Source organism: Chlorocebus sabaeus, chromosome 27, assembly GCF_047675955.1.
Source record: "Chlorocebus sabaeus isolate Y175 chromosome 27, mChlSab1.0.hap1, whole genome shotgun sequence".
Taxonomy (NCBI): Eukaryota; Metazoa; Chordata; class Mammalia; order Primates; family Cercopithecidae; genus Chlorocebus; species Chlorocebus sabaeus.
Genome location: NC_132930.1, coordinates 8,711,930 through 8,733,818, shown reverse-complemented (window position 1 = coordinate 8,733,818; position 21,889 = coordinate 8,711,930). Strand labels below are relative to the sequence as shown.

The 21,889-nt window shown below is 36.5% G+C and overlaps 1 protein-coding gene across 2 annotated transcripts in view; it reads left to right on the top strand.

Moving 5' to 3' along the window:
* Positions 1–21,889, top strand: part of SLC30A9 (solute carrier family 30 member 9) — a 109,113-nt gene that overhangs the window by 13,065 nt on the left and 74,159 nt on the right. For both annotated transcript variants that reach the window (XM_008017529.3, XM_038008588.2), the window contains exons 3-6: positions 15,703–15,762; positions 17,990–18,089; positions 20,524–20,616; positions 20,985–21,067. In XM_008017529.3, coding sequence (XP_008015720.1) covers positions 15,703–15,762; positions 17,990–18,089; positions 20,524–20,616; positions 20,985–21,067 — 336 coding nt within the window. The remainder of the gene's footprint in view (positions 1–15,702; positions 15,763–17,989; positions 18,090–20,523; positions 20,617–20,984; positions 21,068–21,889) is intronic.

Sequence of the window (21,889 nt, the reverse complement as noted above, 5' to 3'; positions counted from 1 at the left end):
TTGTTGAGTGTAACATTTTGGTTTAGCAGTTAGTCAGTTTTTCTAAATGATTTTCCTGTCTTGAAAATAATGTGTATTTTTAATTGCTGGTGTGGTGTTTATACACATCAATTCTTATTTTTAGTGTTCAATACAAATCTTTGTCCTGTTGTAAAAATTCATTATTACCAAGGGAGATGTTGGAGTATCAGAGTCTGATGTTAGATTTGATGGTCTTTTTTTTTATGGTTCTGTAAATTTTTACTTTTTATAATTTGAGGCTGTCATTAGATGCATACGTATTTAGAATTATTACATAACACTGATAAATTATACCCTCTATCATTGTGCAGCTACTCTTTTTCTTTAGTGACCTCTCCACTACATCTCTTTTGGTTACTATTTTCCCATCCTTTGATTTTAACTTTTTGTCTTAATACAATCATCTATGTCTTTTAACTGGAAGAAGTTTAGGCAGTTTACACTTACTGTAATCACTGATATAGTTAAACTTATTTCTACCATTTTATCATGTTTCTTTGTCCTGTTTTCTTAAATTCCTTTTTTGCCTCTTTTTTTTCCCCTCATTCCATCATCCCCTCTCCAATATTCTCTTTCTTTCATTTGAAAGTTTCAGACTCTGTGTCTGTACTTCAAATACTAAAGTTAATTGATAAATTTACTTTCCTTCTGAAAAACACAAAAGCTTTAGAGTGCTTTAATTCTGATTGCCTCTTCCAATTTACGTACTACTTGTTGGCTAATATTTTCTGTCTATTCTGCTCTTTCTCTGCTATAAAATATACATTGTTGTTTGCTTAGGTTTATTCAGAGTCTTTGTGAGCCACCTTTTCTTATATCTAATCTTTCTGTCTGATGTGCATCCTATAGAAGTTCGTTTAGGTGAGGATCTTTTGTGGGAAAGGCACATTTAAGATGTTACTCAGTTGTCTTTTGGCTTCCACTAATTGTTGAGAAGTCAGATATTATGCCTTTGTATATCTTTTCTATTTGACAGCATTTTAAAATTTGATTAACTTTAATTTGAAAGTCTTTTTCTTTGGTATAAATGGCAGTTTTATTATGAAGTAACTAGCTATGTATCTCTTTGTGTTTATTCTACTTGAGATTTGTTGGGGTTCCTAGATCTGAAGATGGATATTTTTCTACAATTCTGGAATTCTACAGTTCTCTTATTATCCCTTCAGATATTACATCTTCCCATTTCTGTATTATCTTCTTCTGGAACTTCAGTTAGAAATATGTTACATCATCTTATGTTTTTCATGTCTCTAAACCTCTCTATCATATTTTCTATTTCTTTACCTTTCTGACCTGCATTCTGTATTATTTCCTCAGGTCTACCAGAATCACTAATTTCCTCTTTAGTTGCCTCAAATGTGCTGGTTGATTATGTATGTTGGGTTTTTAACTTAAATGATTATATATATATATGTGTGTGTGTGTGTGTGTGCATGTGTGTGTATATATGTGTGTGTATATAGATATGTGTGTGTATATGTGTGTGTGTATATAGATATGTGTGTGTATATATATGTGTGTGTGTGTGTAAATGTATCTATCTATATATATATTTTTTGAGACCAAGTCTCATTCTGTTGCCCAGGCTGGAGTACAGTGGTATGATCATGGTTCGCTGCAGCCTCAACCTCATGGGCTCGACCTACCTCAGCCCCCCAAGTAGCTGAGAAAACAGGTGTGTGCTGCCATGCCCAGCTAATTTATTTTTGTATTTTGTAGAGACAAGGTCTCTCTGTGTTGCCCAGGCTGGTCTTGAACTCCTGGGCTCAAGCAATCCTCCTGCCTCAGCCTTCCAAAGTGCTGGCATTACAGGGGTGAGCCACCGTACCGGCCATATTTTTCATTTTTAGAAATTGTTTTTTACCTTGCTTGGTTGGTCTTTAATTCTTTGGTTGTATTTTCAGACTTACCTTTTATTAGATACATTAAACATAACTATTTTATATTTTTAACAGAAAATTCTGCTATATGAAATCTTTTTGTTTCTCACTATATGATCCTTTTCTTACCTTTTTTACTCTTATTCATGATGTCATAACTATGTTTTATAACTGTGAGTTGTTCATTTTCCATGATGTTTTTGCATCTTGAAAGTATTTGATGTTTATCTGGACTGAAAATGACTTTCTGCCTGGGGGGATTTGTTTTGGCTTTTGTATGCTACTCTCCAGTAGCATTATTGGGACCACATTAAATTCAGTTCTCTGCTTTAGATTTACATTGTGAATTCAGATGTATACTTGTGTTAGGGTTCACTTGTCTGTAGGATTTTCAGAGGAGTAGTTTTTTCTTCCCTACTATTTAACACCAAAATACAGACAGGCCAGTTTCCTTGCTGTTCCCTTCTATGTGTATTATTTATTTCTAGTTCATAGTGATTGCATGGCTGTGGCTTTTTACTTCAGTGTCCCCTGTTAGACTCCTTATCTTGGGCAGAACCTAGTCTTATTCTCTGGTCTTCCATGCCCCTTGTAGGTCTGGAGGTAGGAATAAGCTCAAAGAATCCAAGCTTCAATAGAAATCAAGGGAGAGCTGGCTTTGATGTGTTCATTTATTCTGTAGAGGTTCTACTTTCACTTCATTTTTGCCCTTTTCATATAATTTTTTGCTAGACTAACAATGCATTTAAAAAGATTTTGCTTGAGGTACAATAAAAGGAAGCATTAAAGGAAGTCCTTTATTCATTAATTTACTCAAGAAGTATTTATTGAGTACTTTTTATATGACAGAAAATGAGAATGACTCAGAGCTGATACTAAAGCAGAAAATTAAGCAAACAAATATTGTATTGTAACATTTAGCCCTGTATTCATATGTTCTGCATCTGTGGATTCAGCCAAACAAGGATCAAAGGATTTGGGGGGAAAATGGATGGCTACATCTGTACTGAACATATACAGACATTTTTTCTTGTCATTGTTTCCTAAACAATACAGTATAACAATGGTTTACTTAGCATTTGCATTGAATTAGGTATTATAAGTTACCTAGAAATGACTTAAAGTACATGGGAGGATGTTCATAGGTTATTTGCAAATACTGCACCATTTTATAAGGTGGACTTGAGCATCCGTGGATTTTGGTATCTATAGGGAGGTCCTGGAACCAATCCCCAACAAATACTGAGGGATAACCAGACTGTGATAGGGGAAATTCATTGTGCTGCAGGGGCACATAGGAGAGGCACTTAACCGAGTTTTGAGTGGTTAGGAAAGCTTTCCATAAGGAAATGATACCTACTTTGAGACATGAAAGAAAAGTAGGTATTGGCCAGGTGTGGTGGCTCACACCTGAAATCCTAGCACTTTAGGAGGCCAAGGTGGGTTCGAGACCAGCCTGAGCAAGATGGTGAAACTCTTGTCTCTACAAAAGATACAAAAATTATCTGGGCATAGTGGTGTACACCTGTAGTCCCAGCTACTCAGGAGGTTGAGGTGGGAGGGTCACCTGAACCTGAGAAGTCAAGGTTGCAGTGAGCCATGATAGTGCCTCTGCACTCTAGCCTGGGCAACAAAGTGAGACCCTGTCTCAAAAAAAAAACAAACAAACACACACACACACATAGGTATTGGTGTGGTGAATGGTGGAAAAAGGAGGTAAAATTCCTGGAATAGTGAGTAGAGGATTTGGTGGTGTTGGTAGCATTGAAAGTACGAGAGAAGGTAATCCATCTTCCATATTCCTTTTAATTTTTTTTCTAACACTCTCTTGCTTACTCATTATGTTTCAGCCAAAGCAGTCTCCCTTTTTCTCAGCCATGTTCTGAGAAAATGGCAAGAGTTAAGCAGTGGTCAGATCGGACTCTTGTTCGGGAGTTTGGACTTTGTTTTGTAGGTAGTGGGAATAACAAGAGTATTATTAATACAAATAAGGGAGTGCCAAGACCAGGTTGGTCGGAGAGACCCTAACCCAGTGGCACTAGAGGAATTAAAGACCCACACACAGAAACATAAAGGTGTGAAATGGGAAATCAGGGGTTTCACAGCCTTCAGAGCTGACAGCCCCGAACAGAGATTTACCCACGTGTTTATTAGCAGCAAGCCAGTCATTAGTATTGTTTCTATAGATATTCGATTAACTAAAAGTATCCCTTATGGGAAATGAAGGGATGGACCAAATTAAAGGAAGACGCTGGGCTAGTTAACTGCAGAAGGAGCATGTCCTTAAGGCACAGATCACTCATGCTCTTGTTTGTGGCTTAAGAATGCCTTTAAGTGGTTTTCCACCCTGGGCGGGCCAGGTGTTCCTTGTCCTCATTCCAGTAAACCCACAACCTTCCAGCGTGGGCGTTATGGCCATCATGAACATGTCATAGTGCTGCAGAGATTTTGTTTATGGCCAGTTTTGGGGCCAGTTTATGGCCAGATTTTGGGGGACCTGTTCCCAACAGGGTAGGTACTTGATCAGATTTAAGGTTTTAGAAAGATAACTAGTTGCAAAATGGCAAACAGATTGCAAAGGAGGGAGATTGAAAGTAGTAGTGCAAATGGAGTTCTGGACTAGGGTAATGATAATGCTTTTTTTTTTAAAAGGAGTAGATGACCTTAAGAGATCTAGGAGCTGAATAATTAGTACTTAGTAGTTGAGTCTAGGGGATGAAGAAGAGGGTCAAGCCAAGGGCAGTGCTTGGTTACTGTTTGGCCAGTTGTCTAGATGATTTCAATAATTTCTAAAATTAGGAAATTAGGAGTACCAGAGGTGGAGGATATTTTAATGAGATGATGATGATGGCTTGGTTTGGACATCCGAATTATAGATACCTATGGAAGATCTTAACAGATGATGCAGTGACCAGTAGGCAGTTGGTTATCCAGTGAATCTACTAGTCACTGCATCATCTGTTAAGATGTCACACATCAGGTCGGGCGTGGTGGCTCATGCCTGTAATCTCAGCACTTTGGGAGGCCGAGGTGGGCCAATCACGAGGTCATGAGATCAAGACCATCCTGGCTAACCTGGTGAAACCCCATCTCTACTAAAAATACAAAAAATTAGTCGGGCATGGTGGCAGTCACCTGTAGTCCTAGCTACTTAGGAGGCTGAGGCAGGAAAATTGCTTGAAACCAGTAGGGAGGGGTTGCAGCGAGCTGAGATCGCGCCACTGCACTCTAACCTGGGCGACAGAGCAAGACTCCATCTCAAAAAAAATAAAAAATAAAAAAAGACGTCACGCGTCTTAACACAACTACTGTCCTACTTCGAGCCATCATTATCTCTTGTCTGATTTACTGTGGTGGAACAAATGTGATCTTTTTAAAAACAGATCATGCCCCTTTTTTTTTTTTTTTTTTTTTTTTGAGACGGAGTCTCGCTCTGCCGCCCAGGCTGGAGTGCAGTGGCCGGATCTCAGCTCACTGAAAGCTCCGCCTCCCGGGTTCACGCCATTCTCCTGCCTCAGCCTCCCGAGTAGCTGGGACTACAGGCGCCCGCCACCGCGCCCGGCTAGGTTTTTTTTTTGTATTTTTTAGTAGAGACGGGGTTTCACCGTGTTAGCCAGGATGGTCTCGATCTCCTGACCTCGTGATCCGCCCGTCTCGGCCTCCCAAAATGCTGGGATTACAGGCTTGAGCCACCGCGCCCGGCCCATGTCACTTTTTTAATTAAAACTCTCCATTGGCTTCTAGTTACCCATAGAAAAAAGACAAGACTGCTAGAATAAAATTAAAATTTATTAATCTGACTCTCAGAGTTCTCTCTAGCTGATCTGGCTTCCATATTCCTCTTTATTTTCTTCTACTACTCTCTTGCTTGTTCATTATGTTTCAGCCAAAGCACTCTCCTTTTGGTTCTGAGAAAATGGCAAGCTTGTTGTTATAGGGCCTTTGCTCTAGTTGCTTTCTCTTTCCAAGGTGCCCTTCACATGGCTTAACCTCTTCCGGTCATTCATATCTCAGTTTAAATGTCACCTCTGCATGGAGACATTTTAGAGTCACTCAACCTAAAGTAGCTACCCAGTAAGTCTTTAATACCACCCTAATTTAATTTTCGGCATAGGTAGCACTTACTCCTGATTGATGTTTTCAATCTTTTATTTATTTCCTCATCACCTACATGTTTGCAAGCTCCATGACAACATGAACCTCAGTGCCTTGCTGATAGTAGGGACATAATAAATATTTATAAGTGAGTGAATGCTTAGAGTTCTAACCTGGAGCTAAAGATTTAGGAGTTTTTACCTATACATACATGGTAACTGAAACCATGGGTCTGTTTGGGACAGTGCAGGGAGTGTTTAGAGTAAGAAGAGATCTTCTAGTATAAAATCCCCCACATGGGTGAGGGACAGGTAGAAGAGGAGCATGCAAAGCAGACTTGAGAAGGAGTGGCTGGAGAAAAACCAGACTATCTGGTGTCAGGAGAAGACAGTGTTTGAAGAGTAATAAACATTTCAAGACCATTTTTCCTTTAGTTAGATGTCTTTCACAGGGGAAGATTTTACAGATTCCTTGAGAAACCTGTATATATTTTAATGGTTCCTTGTTTTCATTATTTTTCCTAAGCCTCATCCTCCCTTTGCGTTTACCTGTGCAATTTCTTCTCTTTCTTTTGTGGTGATGGAGAACTGCTGGGGTAAATATTGATTGAGAGTTTGATTTTATGCAATGAAAGAATGCAGAGTGTAATGAGTCCCTAAGTTCCAGAAATAAGCATGTTTATTAGAACATAGTTAAGGGAAAAGAAATAGGGATGAAATAATATAATTAAGGGTAAAATATGTTATAATGCTCTGCAGAGGTGAACATAGACAAAGGGGAAAATATTTAATATGGTTCCACCATTCAGAATCTTTCAAATTGAGATCCATGATTAAGTTTCTTTTTTCTCTGCTGACTGGAATAAAAATGTTAGTTTATTTTCTTGTATTAGAAATGTATTGTTTATTGACAGTTTTATTTTGGGCTCAATTTTTCAGTACTTGCTTAGGCCACATTAGACCTTGTTAGCCATCAGATAGAGAGCAAGTAATTGCTTGATTGAAAGGTAATTTGTATATTTAAGGATTTGAGATTGAGTTTTGAATAATTCAAATCACATGATGAAGTCAGGAACAGCTCATTAAGAAGCAGAGACTTGCTAAGGAATCCTTAAGTTTTTAAGGAGCATTCAGATGTGTTAAATTTTGGTAAAATTAGTTTTAATTTTGCTAATGACAGCAGATGTGTGGCAAACAGCCAGCGTTGGGTTTGAGCTTAAAACAAATGTCTAGAGATATTCATGGATAGAATGTTTGGTTACTGATTGAAATCATAAAGATTCTACTCCAGTGATGCAGTGTGAGTTTATTAAGTTGGTGCTATGTAAAATAAGTATTCATACATGTGTTTAAGCCGTTTACTAGCATTCTTGTTTGTGCTGTATAACACTATATATTTAGTAACATCTAGACAGTTTGTAGTGAGAAGAATATTCAGAAATACACAGCTTAGAGCAACTCATTTTATGTGATTTAGTTGAATAAATTTGAGCATTGTAGAAACTACCGTTGTTTCTGAAATTTTTGACAGGAGCTATCAGTTGTTTGGATATTAGGTAAATTTTGAAAATGTATTATTCTACCTTTTTCCCTTCGCTCTTCTCTGCCCTGCTGTTTCCCAAAGCTAAATTGTAAGAAATGGATATATAGATTCTACAGATAAAAATAGTTTAGAATTTACTTGCTGTGTAGCCAGACAAAAATAAAATAATAATAATTTAACTTTTCAAGGTCAAATGTAGTTAGTAAATAGAAGTGTTTTTAAGCTTATCTTCAGTTTACCAGTATGACATCATAACCTACTTAGGATTTGACAAATACTTAAAGCTTTTTTAGATTTTCTGTACATGCTTTAGGTATCAAAACATACTGTATTTTGGTCAAGTGTAGTGGCTCACACCTGCAATCTAGCACTTTGGGAGGCCAAGGTGAAGGATTCCTTGAGGTCAGGAGTTTGAGACCAGCCTGGGTAACATGGGGAGACACTGTCTCTACAAAAAATAATTATCCAGGTGTGGTGGCATGTGCTTGTAGTCCCAGTTGCTCGGGAGATTGAGACGGGAGGATGACTTGAGCCCAACAGGTTGAGGCTGCAGTGAGCCCTGATTGTGCCACCACACTCCAGCCTGAGCGACACAGCAAGATCCTGTCTCAAAAAAAAAAAAGATAAAATAAGCACACACACAGTATTTAGTCATTTTCCAAGTGGTTTTCACTGCAAAACAATTGCCAAGAAATATACTAAAAGTTATGTGTAAATATTTTGCTTTTATTTCAAATAGGGCTTTGCTTTTGTTAGTGCTTAATATATTGACATTTAATTGCTTCACATAAGCTTTGAAAGAGGTAACTCAATGGATAGGCAGAACTTCTGATCACAGTGGTATTGTGAATACATGCTTTGAGGCACCTGTTCTACTAACCACTCATTTGAATAATAAAGCATAAAAAGAGAAAATTGAAGACACAGTTGGACTAAAAAAAGACATGTTATATCAAAGAAATGGAACAGAAGCTTCTGGACTCTGGGTCTGTAACCTGGAAGTGGCAGCTAGGAGTCTGGCTTGTTTGGAGTAATATGCTGCATGTGCTACATGAATAGCAAGGTACTGGAGTCAGACTCACTATTTGAACTTATCCACCCACCCCCATAGAAGAAGGCTGAAAATAGCTAATTCCAGTTGCTACCCGAGGCTGTGTCTTATAGGAGGCTGTAGGTCTAGGGAGGCAAGGAGAAGACCAATGTACTAGTCCATTCTCATGCAGCCGTGAAGAAATACCTGAGCCTGGGTGATTTATGAAGAAAAGAGGTTTAATTGACTCACAGTTCCACATGACTGGGGAGGCCTCAGGAAACTTAAAATCATGGCAGAAAGCACCTCTTCACAGGGTGGCAGGAAAGAGAATGAGTGCAAATGGGAAATGCAAGACACTTAGAAAACCATCAGATCTCAAGAGATTCACTCACTATCATGAGAACAGCATGGGGGAAACTGCCACATGATTGGATTACCTCCTCCTGGTCCTGCCCTTGACACGTGGGGATTATGGGGATTATAATTCAAGGTGAGATTTGGATGGGGACACAGAGCCAAACCATATGAACCAGGAACTGAAACCTGCTGTTTCCTGGCTTAGAGACTGGCTTGAGGGGAAGGAATTTCAAACTGGCAATATGAGACCAAACTGGCAATATGAGTTCTGCATAGAGGTATTAGACTGAACTCTGAGCACAAGAATGTGAAGAGGAGAATGAAGGATATACCTTATTCAGAGTAAGATGGTGAACTCTGAAATTTCAAAGTACATGAAGAATCCTAATGCTACGAAAGCCAACAGAATCAACAAATGTGAATTAATTCCAGATGAAGCTAAAATAACAGCTTCAATTGCTTTAAAATAAGTTTAATGTTCTCAAAAGGTTAAATGAAGGACTCATATTCATTACAAATGACAGGGAGTTTTGAAACACAAACTTGCAGATACAAAACCAGAGCAAATAATTAGGAAAAGGAGACAGTTAAAAATCTTAGAAATGAAAGCGTAGCCACTAAAGTAAAAATGTAGTAAACTAAATAGTCATTGTCAGTAGGAGAGTTAGCAAATTGAAATTCAGTCTGAAGGCACATAGGAAGGCAAAAAGATTTTCCAAAAATTGAAAGCATTTAAGAGCATGCAACTCTAGCCTACATTTAATAGGTAGAGAAATGGCGAGGAATCGATATATAAAGAGATAATGGATGAGAATGTTTCACAATTTGAGAAAAACAGGAATTCTCAGATCAAAAATATGTTTTGAGTACCAAGCAGGATAAATAAAAATAAATCCACCCCAGACACTTTGTAGAGAAACCACAGATTTAAAAACCAAGACACGAAACAACCCAACTTAAAAGCTGACAAAGAGAAAAATCAGAATACTATGAGCCTAATTGTTGTTCTACTGAGGTAGACTTTTTACCTGCAAAAATATGCAGAAAGCAAAGATGGGGGAGTGATTTGGAGTAATATCCAGGAAAGAGTAAGAGGAAAAAATAAATGCTACTCTAGAATTTTATAGTGATCTAAATAATCCTTATAAAGTGAAGGTAAAAATAGGAATGTTATCATACCTATAAAGATGAATGTCATTTTTTAAAAAACTTATTTTCTAAAATTTTGGGAGGTACATAGTAGGTGTATATATGGAGTACATGAGATGTTTTGATACAGGCATGCAATGTGAAATAAACGCATGATGGAGAATGGGGTGTCCGTCCCCTCAAGCATTTATCCTTTGATTTATAAACCAGTTACATTCTGTAAGTTATTTTAAAATATGCAATTAAGTTATTGCTGACTATAGTCACCCTAATGTGCTATCAAATAGTAGGTCTTACTCTATTTTTTTTTATCTGTTAACCATCTTCATCTCCCAAAGATTAGAGTCATTTTACTAATCAACCCCTCCACATTAAAAAACAAACAAACAAAAACTCTTAAAAGCATGTACTCCTGTAAGATGCAGAAGAAACCCTGAGTTACAGAAGGGATGAGATCCAAGAGACAACGATGAACAAGAAATGGATAAAATGTCCTGGTAAAACTATTGATAATAAAACAGTAAACTTTCTTTTAATATTAAATGCTAAAACTATAATCAACCAGGCTTGGTGACTCAGGCCTGTACTTCCAGCACTTTGAGAAGCTGAGGTGGGAGGATCACTTGAACCCAGGAGTTTGAGAACAGGCTGGGCAACATAGTGAGACCTCATCTCTACAAAAAATTTAAAAATTAGCTTGGTGTGATAGTGTTCACCTCTTGTCCCAGCTACTAGAGAAGCTAAGGTGGGATCACTTGAGCCCAGGAGTTGGAGATGGCAGTGAGCTATGATCTCGCCACTGCACTGCAGCCTGAGTGACACAGCAAGATCCTGACGCTTAAAAAAATAATAATAACAGTATGATGGAAGACATTTAGATCACTATGAAATTCTAGAGAAACATTTATTTTTCCTCTTGCTCTTTCCCGGGTGTTATTCCAAATCACCCCCTACCCACCTTTGCTTTCTGGGCAACAAGAAAAAACTGTGGAGGAATTATATTACCTGACTTCAAATTGTACTACAGGGCTTTAATAATCTAAACAGCATAGGTTTAGGTTACTAAACCTAAATCCTTTGTGCTGTTTTACTGGCATAGAGACAAACACATAAACCGATGGAACAGAATATGGCGCCCATAAGTGAATCCATAGATATACAGTGAACTCATTTTCAACAGATGTGCCAGAAACATACATTGGGGAAAGGACTGTCTATTCAACAAATGGTGCTGGGGAAAATTGGATATCCATATGGAGAAGCATGAAACTAGACCCCTTCTCTTGCCATATACAAAAATCAAATAAAAATGGATTAAGACTGAAATCTAAGACCTTGAATGATGAAACTACTTAAAGAAAACATTGGGGAAACTCTCCAGGACATTGGGCTGGGCAAAGATTTCTTGAGTTAGATCCCACAAGCATAGGCAACCAGAACAAAAATGGACAAATGGGGTCACATCAAATTAAAAGGCTTCTGCACAGCAAAGGAAACAGTCAACAAAATGAAGAGACAACCCACAAAATGGGAGAAAATATTTGTAAACTATCAATCTCACCAGAATATATAAGGAGCTTAAATAACTCTAGGGAGAAAAAAATCTAATAATCTGATTAAAATGTGGGCAAAAGATCTCAAGAGACGTTTTCAAAAGAAAATATGCAAGTGGCAAAAAGGTATATGAAAAAGTGCTCAACATCATTGATCATCAGAGAAGTGCAAATCAAAACAATAATGAGATATCATCTCACTCTGGTTCAAAGGGCTTTTATCCAAAAGACAGGCAATAACAAATGCTGGTGAGGAAGTGGAGAAAAGGGAACCCTTGTACATTGTTGGTGGGAATGTAAATTAGTACAGCTACTATGAAGAACAATTTGGAGGACCCTCAAAAAACCAAAAATAGAACTACCAGCAATTCCACTACTAGGTATATTCCTAAAAGAAAGGAAATCATACAAAAAAATTAGCTGGGTGTGGTGGCACATGCCTGTAGTCCCACCTACTCAGGAGGCTGAGGCAGGAGAATCGCTTGAACCCAGGAGGTGGAGGTTGCAGTGAGCTGAGATTGTGCCACTGCACTCCAGCCTGGTGACAGAGTGAGACTCCCTTTCAAAAAAAAAAAAAAAAAAAAGAAATCGGCATATCAGAAGAGCTATCTGCATTCCCATGTTTATTGCAGCACTGTTCACAATAGCCAAGATTTGGAAGCAAACTAAGTGTCCATCAGCAAATGAATGGATAAGGAAAATGTAGTCTATGTATACAATGGAGTATTATTTAGGCATGAAAAAGAATGAGATCCTGTCATTTGCAGCAATACGGATGGAACTGGAGGTTGTTACCTTAAGTGAAATAAGGCAGGCACAGAAAGGAAAAGGGCATGTTCTCACTTATTTGTGGAGCTAAAATTAAAACAAGTAAATTCATGGAGAGAGAGAGAGAGTAGAATGATGGTAACTAGGGACTGGGAAGAATAGTGGGAGGTGGAGAGTGAGGATGGTTAATGGGTACAAAACTGCAGTTAGATAGAATGAATAAGATCTAGTATTTGATAGCACAACAGGGTGACTGCAGTCAGCAATAATTTATTGTACATTTAAAAACAAAAAAGAGTATAACTGGGTTGTTTGTAACACAAAGGATAAATATTTGAGATGATCGATGCCCCCTTTACCCTGATGTGATTATTACACTTTGTATGCCTGTTTCAAAATACCTCATGTACCCTATAAATGTATAAATCTACTGTGTACCCATAAAAATTAGAAATAAAAAAATTAAAATATAAAAGCAAATGTAACCAAAACCCCAAAAAATTAATAATAAAAAGTTTTTTTTTTATAGTCTTGGAAATTCTAAATAGCAATTGGGAGGACAATACAGAAAACTTTTTCAATCTAAGAGATGGCAGGAAAAGCGAAATAAAAATAAAAGCAAAGAAAACAAGATGGTAAACTGTAAACAATAAGATGGCAGAAATACAAATGTACCACAGTTAAGTAGTCAGACTTAGTGGTGTTCCGTATCATTTAAATGAACTCATAATCTAAATATGTGTAATTAGTTAATTTCTGTTTCATTCCATGTTTTCAGAGACTTATATTCTGGGTCCCCTACTATCTCATCTGCTCAAGGACTTTGCTTTTGGGATTATCCCGTTAGCCTACTTTATGTTTTCATCATGGTTACTGCATCATTCCCATCTCTATGTAAAATGCAGTCAACCTTTCCTTGAATCATTCTCTTTTTCAGCTCCTGCTGAAAGTCCAAATACTGCTTCCATTTAATCTCCTATTTTCTCCTCAACTACTGTGTCCATTCCCATTCTTGTCCAGAAACTGCTGTTTTCAGGAGGTTCCAGTGATCTCCATGTTGGTAATCCATTATCTACTCCTTTTTTACCCCCTAGAAAAATACACAAATACCTACACATAAAATTAAATATTGTTCTAAACACAGGCAATACAGGAAAGTGGTGAAGAGTATAGAGTAATCAAAATAACTGTACCTCCATGTTTAAAATACTAGCTGTGTGACTTTGGGAGAATTTACAAAACCTTTCCATGCCCCAGTTTCCTCATAATAAGGAAAACTGGCTCTGTGACTTTGGGGGAAGTTATAATAATCTCTGTGTCTCAGTTTCCTCATAAGATGAAGATAATAGTATTTTCACTCAGAGCAATTTTGGGACAATTAAATGAAATAATTTGTAAAGTGCATAGGACAGTACATGGCACATGTTAAATACTTAGTAAATGTAGCCATTCTTCATAAACTCTGAAATATTATTGAATGAGGATATAAATATAATGGAAAATGTTTTAAGGGTGAGATTTTTACAATGTATTTGATACATACAAAAGGATATTATAATGCATATATAAGTTAAAAAACATAAAATCAAACCTTGGAATTTACTACTCAAGCTAAGAACTTCACTGTCTTGATCACATCCTCACATCTCCATTTGTCCTATGTATCCATGTGAAAAAAAAGGAAATAGCTTCGTACATTTGTATATAGCCCTGATTGTTTACTTTTGCTTGTTTGTGAACTTCATTGTGATAGCTTATTGTATGTGTTCTTTTGTGATTTACTTCTTTCATTAAATTTAGTTGCTAAGATTTATCCTATTGGTGTGTGTGTCTGGTTCATTAATTTTCTTGGAGATAATTATAGCACATACTGTTCAGGGATGTTGTATAAGTTAAATGAGTTGATACATGCTTAGAGTAGTACTTAGCACACAGTAAAAGCTCAGAGAAAGATGGCCATTATTATGTTTGTTATTATTCACTGCTGTATGAAATGTTGTGTGAATATAACATGTTCTATCTATCTGTCTGTCTGTCTATATCTATCTATCTATCTGTCTGTCTATCTATCTATCTGTTCTCTTGCTAATGGGCAGTACTCTGAACACTCAAGTACCTCTGTCCTTGTGCCCTCGTGCAAGAGTTCCTTGAACCCAAGTATATTGACCTAGAAGAATTGCTGGGTCATAATTTATGCTTGTGTTCAACTATAGTAGATAATGCCTACCTGTTTACCAAGGTATTGTGCCCGTTTATATTTCCACCAGCAGTGTATGCGTTTTCATTGTGCCATACCCTTGCCAATATTAGGTATTGTCATATTTTCCTTTTTCTTGATCTGGTGGTTATAAAATAGCATCTTGTGATTTCATTTGGACTCTATTAATGATGAGGCAGACATTTTTTCAAATGTTTATTGGTTATTTGTATATCCTTTTCTCTGCAAGATTATCCTTCCTGTTTTTTTCTAATGGATTGTCATTTTCTTGATCTAGAGGACTTATTTAAATATTCTTGATTACTTTTGTTGATTCTATTTGTTGGAAATATCTTCTCTCAGTTTGAGGCCTTTCTTTTTTCTCTGTTTTTTATGGGATTATTTGATAAACAGTTTTTCTGAGTTTTAATTTAGCAGAAATTTATCCAGTTTTTCTTGTGTTGTTTATATCTTGTTTAAGAAATCTTTCTGTTCCATAAAAGTTTTCTATATTGTCTACTATGAGGCATGTAAATACCTTAACATTTAAATAATTAATTAATCTACCTGTAATTGTTTTTTATTTATGGTGGGAGGTAGATGCACATTTTTCTTATTTAATGTGTTCTTTGTGGGTGTAGGGTTGTAGAGTTGTCCCAGTCCCACTTGATTATTCATTGAATGATATCTCTGTACAGTTTTAAATGGAAGAACTGCGTATTCTTTTGTTCCTTAATTTAAAAATGCATTTAAACGTTCACCATTAAAGGCAATGTTTGTTGTAGGTTTGTTTTACCCTTTAAAGAAATTCCTTTTTGTCCTAATTTTCTAAAAGCGTTTGAGATTTGCATGGATGTTGAATTGTATTAAATGCTTTTTCTTTAGCTTCTGAAATGATTGTACAGTTTCTCTTCTTTAATCTGTTAATGAGATAAATAGCTTTTGTAATGTTTAACTACTCTTACATTCTTAAGATGAATCCAGCGTGGTCTATGATACATTGTCGTTTTGATGCATTGTTATATTACGTTGGCTAATATTAATTAAGTTTATAGATTTGTGTGAAAGCAGTTGTTCAGTGTAAACTTGTTTTAATAAACTTTACAGCAGAAGATATAGGCGCAGAACTCAAAGCTCCACTTAAGCAAGAACCTCTCCAAGTAAGAGGTAAATATATTTTATCCTATTTTTTATTATAAAAATGTTTTGAATTAAATATATAACATTGGTTTATGTAGAGCTCTTTATAGTTATATTATTCTAAGAGTATAGTTTATTTTTGCTTTTATTTAAATAGATTGACCATAAGGATTTATTCTCTTACATATTAAAGTAATTTTCCATTAAATTTATTTTGCATTTTTGTCACAAATTTTTTCAAAAGCCCAAAGAAAGGAATAATGGCAAATAAGAATCATCAATTGCATTATCATTTTTAGAAGAGTAATGCAGTTAAAGAACAAGAGGCCCACACCTTTCAGCTACTGCTTATTCAAATCCAGGTAGAGTTTGGCAGTTCTTGTCTGACTTTCTTTTCTGGGAGAAATTGAAGGAATTCCCGTTTGTAGCTCTTTTCTGTGTAACAGGCTATGGTTCTCATCTCCAAAGCAGCTGTTTCATGGAGGCAGCAACTCTATCATTAATAGCACTGTGGCTTTGGCATCACACAAAACTGGACTAAATTTGTGGCTCCAGTTCTTACCAGCTGGCTGACCTTGGGCAATTTACTTGACTTCTCTGAGGCTTAGTTTTCTCCCCTATAACGTGGTGCTTGAAAATGAGACTTCTTTTCTAGGGTAACTTTGATTAACACATGGTAGATGGTCAATTAACTAATGTTATAGCAGCCTTGATTATCATTATCATCCTCATCTTCATCATTAATAACCTGGGCCAGGATTTTTTAGCTATTTGGAAGACACTTAAAATAAAAAACTTTTTTTAAATGTAAAAGGCAGTTTAGAGACCTGAAACTCATGCAGAAAAAAAAAAAAAATCTGTATTTCCTTTATGTATTTTTTCAGATAAGGTTTTAATTTTTTTATTGAACTTTATTTTTGAAATATTATTACACAATGTTTGTGCATTTAATGTAAGTATGTATTATTTTAGGAGTCTTTTTACCTACTGTAGTGATAGGTAATCTTAGGCTGAATTTGCTCTTTCAACTTGGAAGTAGAACAGAAAATTGTGAAATAATAAATGTGAGAATAGAACATGAAGTGAAGAGGTGACAATTTGAAATAGAACACATGAGTTTGTTATTTTGCTCTTGCACTTAAGGTATTTGCTTATTTATCTCTATCATATGACCAAAAGTCTCACCTTATAATGATTTATTAACATAGACCAATGTTCTGTAATTTTTAACTCACAGACTATAATTGATGCCAAACTGGTATTGGTGTTGGTGTCACTGGCCTTTTTATGAGCAGTTTGATACTTGACAATAGAAAACAATTTATTAGAAGGCAATATTTAACCTATAATCTGTAATGAATTTTTTTGTAATTTTTAACTGATAAAATTATTCCATCCTTTTCTTTAGTTGTATTACATTATGTGAAATGGTCTAGTGGCTTTAAACTTTTATGACTGCAACCCACGTAAGAAACACTAATTAGCAACTAGTATACATATAAATTAGTATATGTAAATGAAACAAAGGTTTTCACAAAAAAATACTTATATGTAGTAGTCTTTAATTACTTTATAGTTCTGCTTTGTATGAAATGCTGATTTCACCTCACAATTTGAAAAGCACTCAACTACTCTGTAATTTTTTTTTTTTTTTTTGGACAGAGTCTGACTTTGTAGCCCAGGCTGGAGTACAGTGGCATGATCTGGCTCACTGCCACCTCTGCCTTCCAAGTTCAAGTGATTCTCATGCCTTAGCCTCCTGAGAAGCTGGGATTACAGGCACCTACCACCACACCTGGCCAATTTTTGTATTTTTTTAGTAGAGACAGGGTTTCACCATGTTGGCCAGGCTGGTCTCAAACTCCTGACCTCAAGTGATCCACCCGCCTCAGCCTCCCAATATTCTGTAATTTTTAATCAAAACTTCAGTTCATTTTCATTTAGACCCTAAGCAATTTAAATTATACTAATATTATTTAGACAGACCAGTAATACCTATTCAAGGTGTTCATTAGGCAGAGGTTGACATTTTGGCGTCGGTTATAGATGATCTATAGAGAGAAAAGCTAGATGGCTACAAGTGCAATTTCATCCTATTCTGCACTTGGATAATTTTTTCTCTGATGTCATTCAGTGAAAAAGATCAGTTTTCTGTGACATTAATTCGTGAAGCCTCTTAAATATCAGCCTATATTCATCTTCACATGTGATTTTCAATGTGCCTATTTATTATGTTTTCCTGTTTTTTGTTTAGTTAAAGCAGTCCTTAAGAAAAGGGAGTATGGATCAAAGTACACTCAGAATAATTTCATCACTGGAGTCAGAGCAATAAATGAGTTCTGCCTCAAATCCAGGTAATTTAAAAAAAAAATGTAGCCGTGTGCCATATCTAAATAATCTAAATAACTTTTCCTTTATTAGAGTGTGTTACCTGCTACCATCCATATATGGAACATTTGCTACTGGCTCCTTAAAATGAAGAAATATTTTTATTCAGTCAAAAATGTTAAAAATTGTTAGCAAACTAAACTGAATCCTGCCCCAGCATTACCAGTTCTAGTCTTTCTTAGTTTCTTTTTTTTTTGAGACGGAGTCTCGCTCTGTCGCCCAGGCTGGAGTGCAGTGGCCGGATCTCGGCTCACTGCAAGCTCCGCCTCCTGGGTTTACGCCATTCTCCTGCCTCAGCCTCCCGAGTAGCTGGGACTACAGACGCTTACCACCTCGCCTGGCTATTTTTTTGTATTTTTTACTAGAGACGGGGTTTCACCGGGTTAGCCAGGATGGTCTTGATCTCCTGACCTCGTGATCCGCCCGTCTCGGCCTCCCAAAGCGCTGGGATTACAGGCTTGAGCCACCGCGCCCGGCTCTTTCTTAGTTTCTTAAACCCACAATGGTAAATTCTTCAAAACCTCTCCATCACATAAGAATCTTAGGAGTTAAATTTTAAGTCATTAATATGTGACAGAATTCTCAGTAAGATTATTTGCATATTTGTATGTTTGACTCTTGGTTTTTTGCCCAGCAGAGTTGAGTACTTAATTTAGAGTTAAATTTATATTCATGCTCCCAACTGTGTTTCTGTTGAGTATAAATTATTTTTACTACTTTGCAATATCTGTTGTTATTAATTTCTCATGTTTATATTTATTGAAATTATGTTAGTCGCAAATTTAAACTTTTCTCCCTCCTTTGTGTGCCAGTTAGAGAAATCAGATGATCTTTTTTTCAGTCTTCCTCATTGTCACAGCCACTTTGGTATATATCAAGAAATAGGTATTCCTATAATTTTTAACTTCTATAACTATTACATCAACAACCAATTATAATATTGATTTAGTTCTCACAAAAATTTTGTGAATTAAGTGGATTAGGCATTGCTGTCTCCACTTTAGTAGGCCAGGATGAACATGATATGTTAGTGATTGACCCAGCTCATTTAAGTGAGTCAGTGACAGGGAGAACTAGAATATGTATCTTTTGAAAGCTGATCCTTACATTTTTACTAACATGTGATGGCTATTGATGTTTTTTAAATCTAGGTTTAATTTCTAGAACTTGATAACATTACATAGTCACAGACTTTTTATTTATAGGTTATTTCATTGCTTTTACAAAATTTCTATAGGAAGATCCGTGATTAAATATAGAATGACTATTTAGCAGTGACTTGATGAATATATAAGCCTTTCAGAATTTAGGAGAAAGGAAAATAAATAACATGTAATTGACATATACTCTTTGACTTCATACCTCTGAATAGATATTACCACTTAGTATTAATCTACATATAAACAAATAATGACTGTAAATTTTTAACTTAAATTCTTAAGTAGAGGGATGATATTCTAATCCATGTTCTTTCTTCTTTTTTTTTTTGAGACAGGGTCTCACTCTGCTGCCCAGGCTGGAGTGCAGTGGCACAGTTGTGGCTCACTGCAGCCTCTACCTCCTTAGGCTCCAGTGATTCTCTGACCTCAGCCTCCCAAGTAGCTGGGACTACGGCTGTGTGCCACCACGCCTGGCTAATTTTTGTATTTTTTGTAGAGACGGGGTTTTGCAGGTTGCACAGGGTAGTCTCGAACTCCTGACATCAAGTGATCCACCCACCTCAGCCTCCCAAAGTGCTGGGATTACAGATGTGAGCTACCACACCTTGCCTATTTTTCACTTTTTTTTTTTTTTGAGACAGAGTCTTGCTTTGTCTCCAAGCTGAAGTACAGTGGCATGATCTTGGCTCACTGTAACCTCTGCTTCCCGGGTTCAAGTGACTCTCCTGCCTCAGCCTCCTGAGTAGCTGGGACTACAGGCAGGCACCACTACACCCAGCTAATTTTTGTATTTTTTTTAGTGGAGACGGGGTTTCACCATGTTGAGCAGGCTGATCTCGAACTCCTGACCTCAGGTGATCCACCTGCCTTGGCTTCCCAAAGTGCTGGGAGTGAGCCCCCATGCATTACCTAACTTTTCACTTTTTTCCCCATATATTAGAGATGGCAGTGGTGTGCCCATAGCAGATAAAAATGTAAGCATTGGTGAGGGAATTGAATCTCTACATGTTATATTGTGGTGTCTACACTGAGCATCAAGAGTAATTTTTTTTCACTGTCTCTGGAATATTTTTTGTATACAAAATGTCATCTTTAAACTGATCTTTAAAAGCCATTCACATCTATATTCCTCTAAGATGGAGATCAGTGTTGTTGCTTTTATCTGCCCTTAGTAATCCTCTTTAAGTATATAAACTATATGCACTTTGTCTGAATGAATTCAACATGTTTCTTTCTCTAGTGATCTAGAACAACTTCGAAAAATCAGACGACGAAGTCCCCATGAAGATACTGAGTCTTTTACTGTATACTTGAGATCAGATGTGGAGGCAAAGTAAGAACATGGTTCTTTCAGAATAAAAGTGCAAGCCAAATTTTGGATTACTAAAATAGATTTTAAACAGATTCAGAATTCTTTAAATGACTTTTTAAAAACAATATTTTGTATTTGCAAATTTGTATATTTGTGAGTTACTAATATGTACTCATTAACTAAATATATGTCATAATGTGTAAGAAATTTGCTGTTGAATTTACTTTAATTGTTTAGATTTCATTTGAAAAAGTTCCTTAAGTTCTTTGTGTTTCTCTGAAAGCACCTTATGCTTTGTTGTAAGATTCTCATTAGAGAATTTAGATTTAAATGTGATGTCAATAAGGTCATTAAAATTATTCATTGTGGTGACCATGTGTATATGACAGATCTTTGGAAGTTTGGGGAAGCCCTGAAGCTCTTGCCAGAGAGAAAAAATTGCGTAAGGAAGCAGAAATAGAATACAGAGAAAGTAAGTATATTCAATTTAAAGTCAAGTTAATTGAAAAGTAACTTGTAGGTGAGAACTGTGCCTGTAAGAACTCTCTAGTGCTAGCATACCTGTTGGCCTAGGCTCTGTTGCTTCCAGCAAATACTAGTTTCCGTTTTGGGATTCAATTATTTCACAAAAACAAGAACTGTGTTTTTGTTTTCTCCTGTATAACTTTTTGAAGATGATGAGAGGAAGAGAAGCTACAGTTTATCATTTTTATAAGACATATAACTATCAGAACTTATGATCTGATTTGAAGATTATACTTGTTATAAAAGTGATAGAATAGGAAGTAATTGCTCTATTAGTCTGTTTTCACACTGCTACAAAGATACTACCCAAGACTGGGTAGTTTATAAACAAAGGAGATTTAACTGACTCACAGTTCCACATAACTGGAGAGGCCTCAGGCAGCTTACAATCATGGCGCAAGGAGAAGCAGGCATGTCTTAACATGGTGTCAGGCGAGAGACAGCTTATGTGTAAGAGGAACTGTCAAACACTTATAAAACCATCACATCTCGAGAACTAAGTTTTGCAAGAACGGTATGGGGGAGACCGTCCCCATGATCCAGTCACTTCCCACCATGTCGTGTCCTCAGTACATGGTGATTATGGCTATTATAATTCGAGATGAGACTTGGGTGTGGACACAGAGCCACATCATAGCAATTGCTTTTTTACAGAAAGTTCTATTAACTCAGCTACATTAATTAATTCAGCAGGTATTTATCCAGTACCCACTATGAACAAGAAGCTGTACTTGGTGTTTGAAATGTATATGCAAGTAAGACTCTTAGG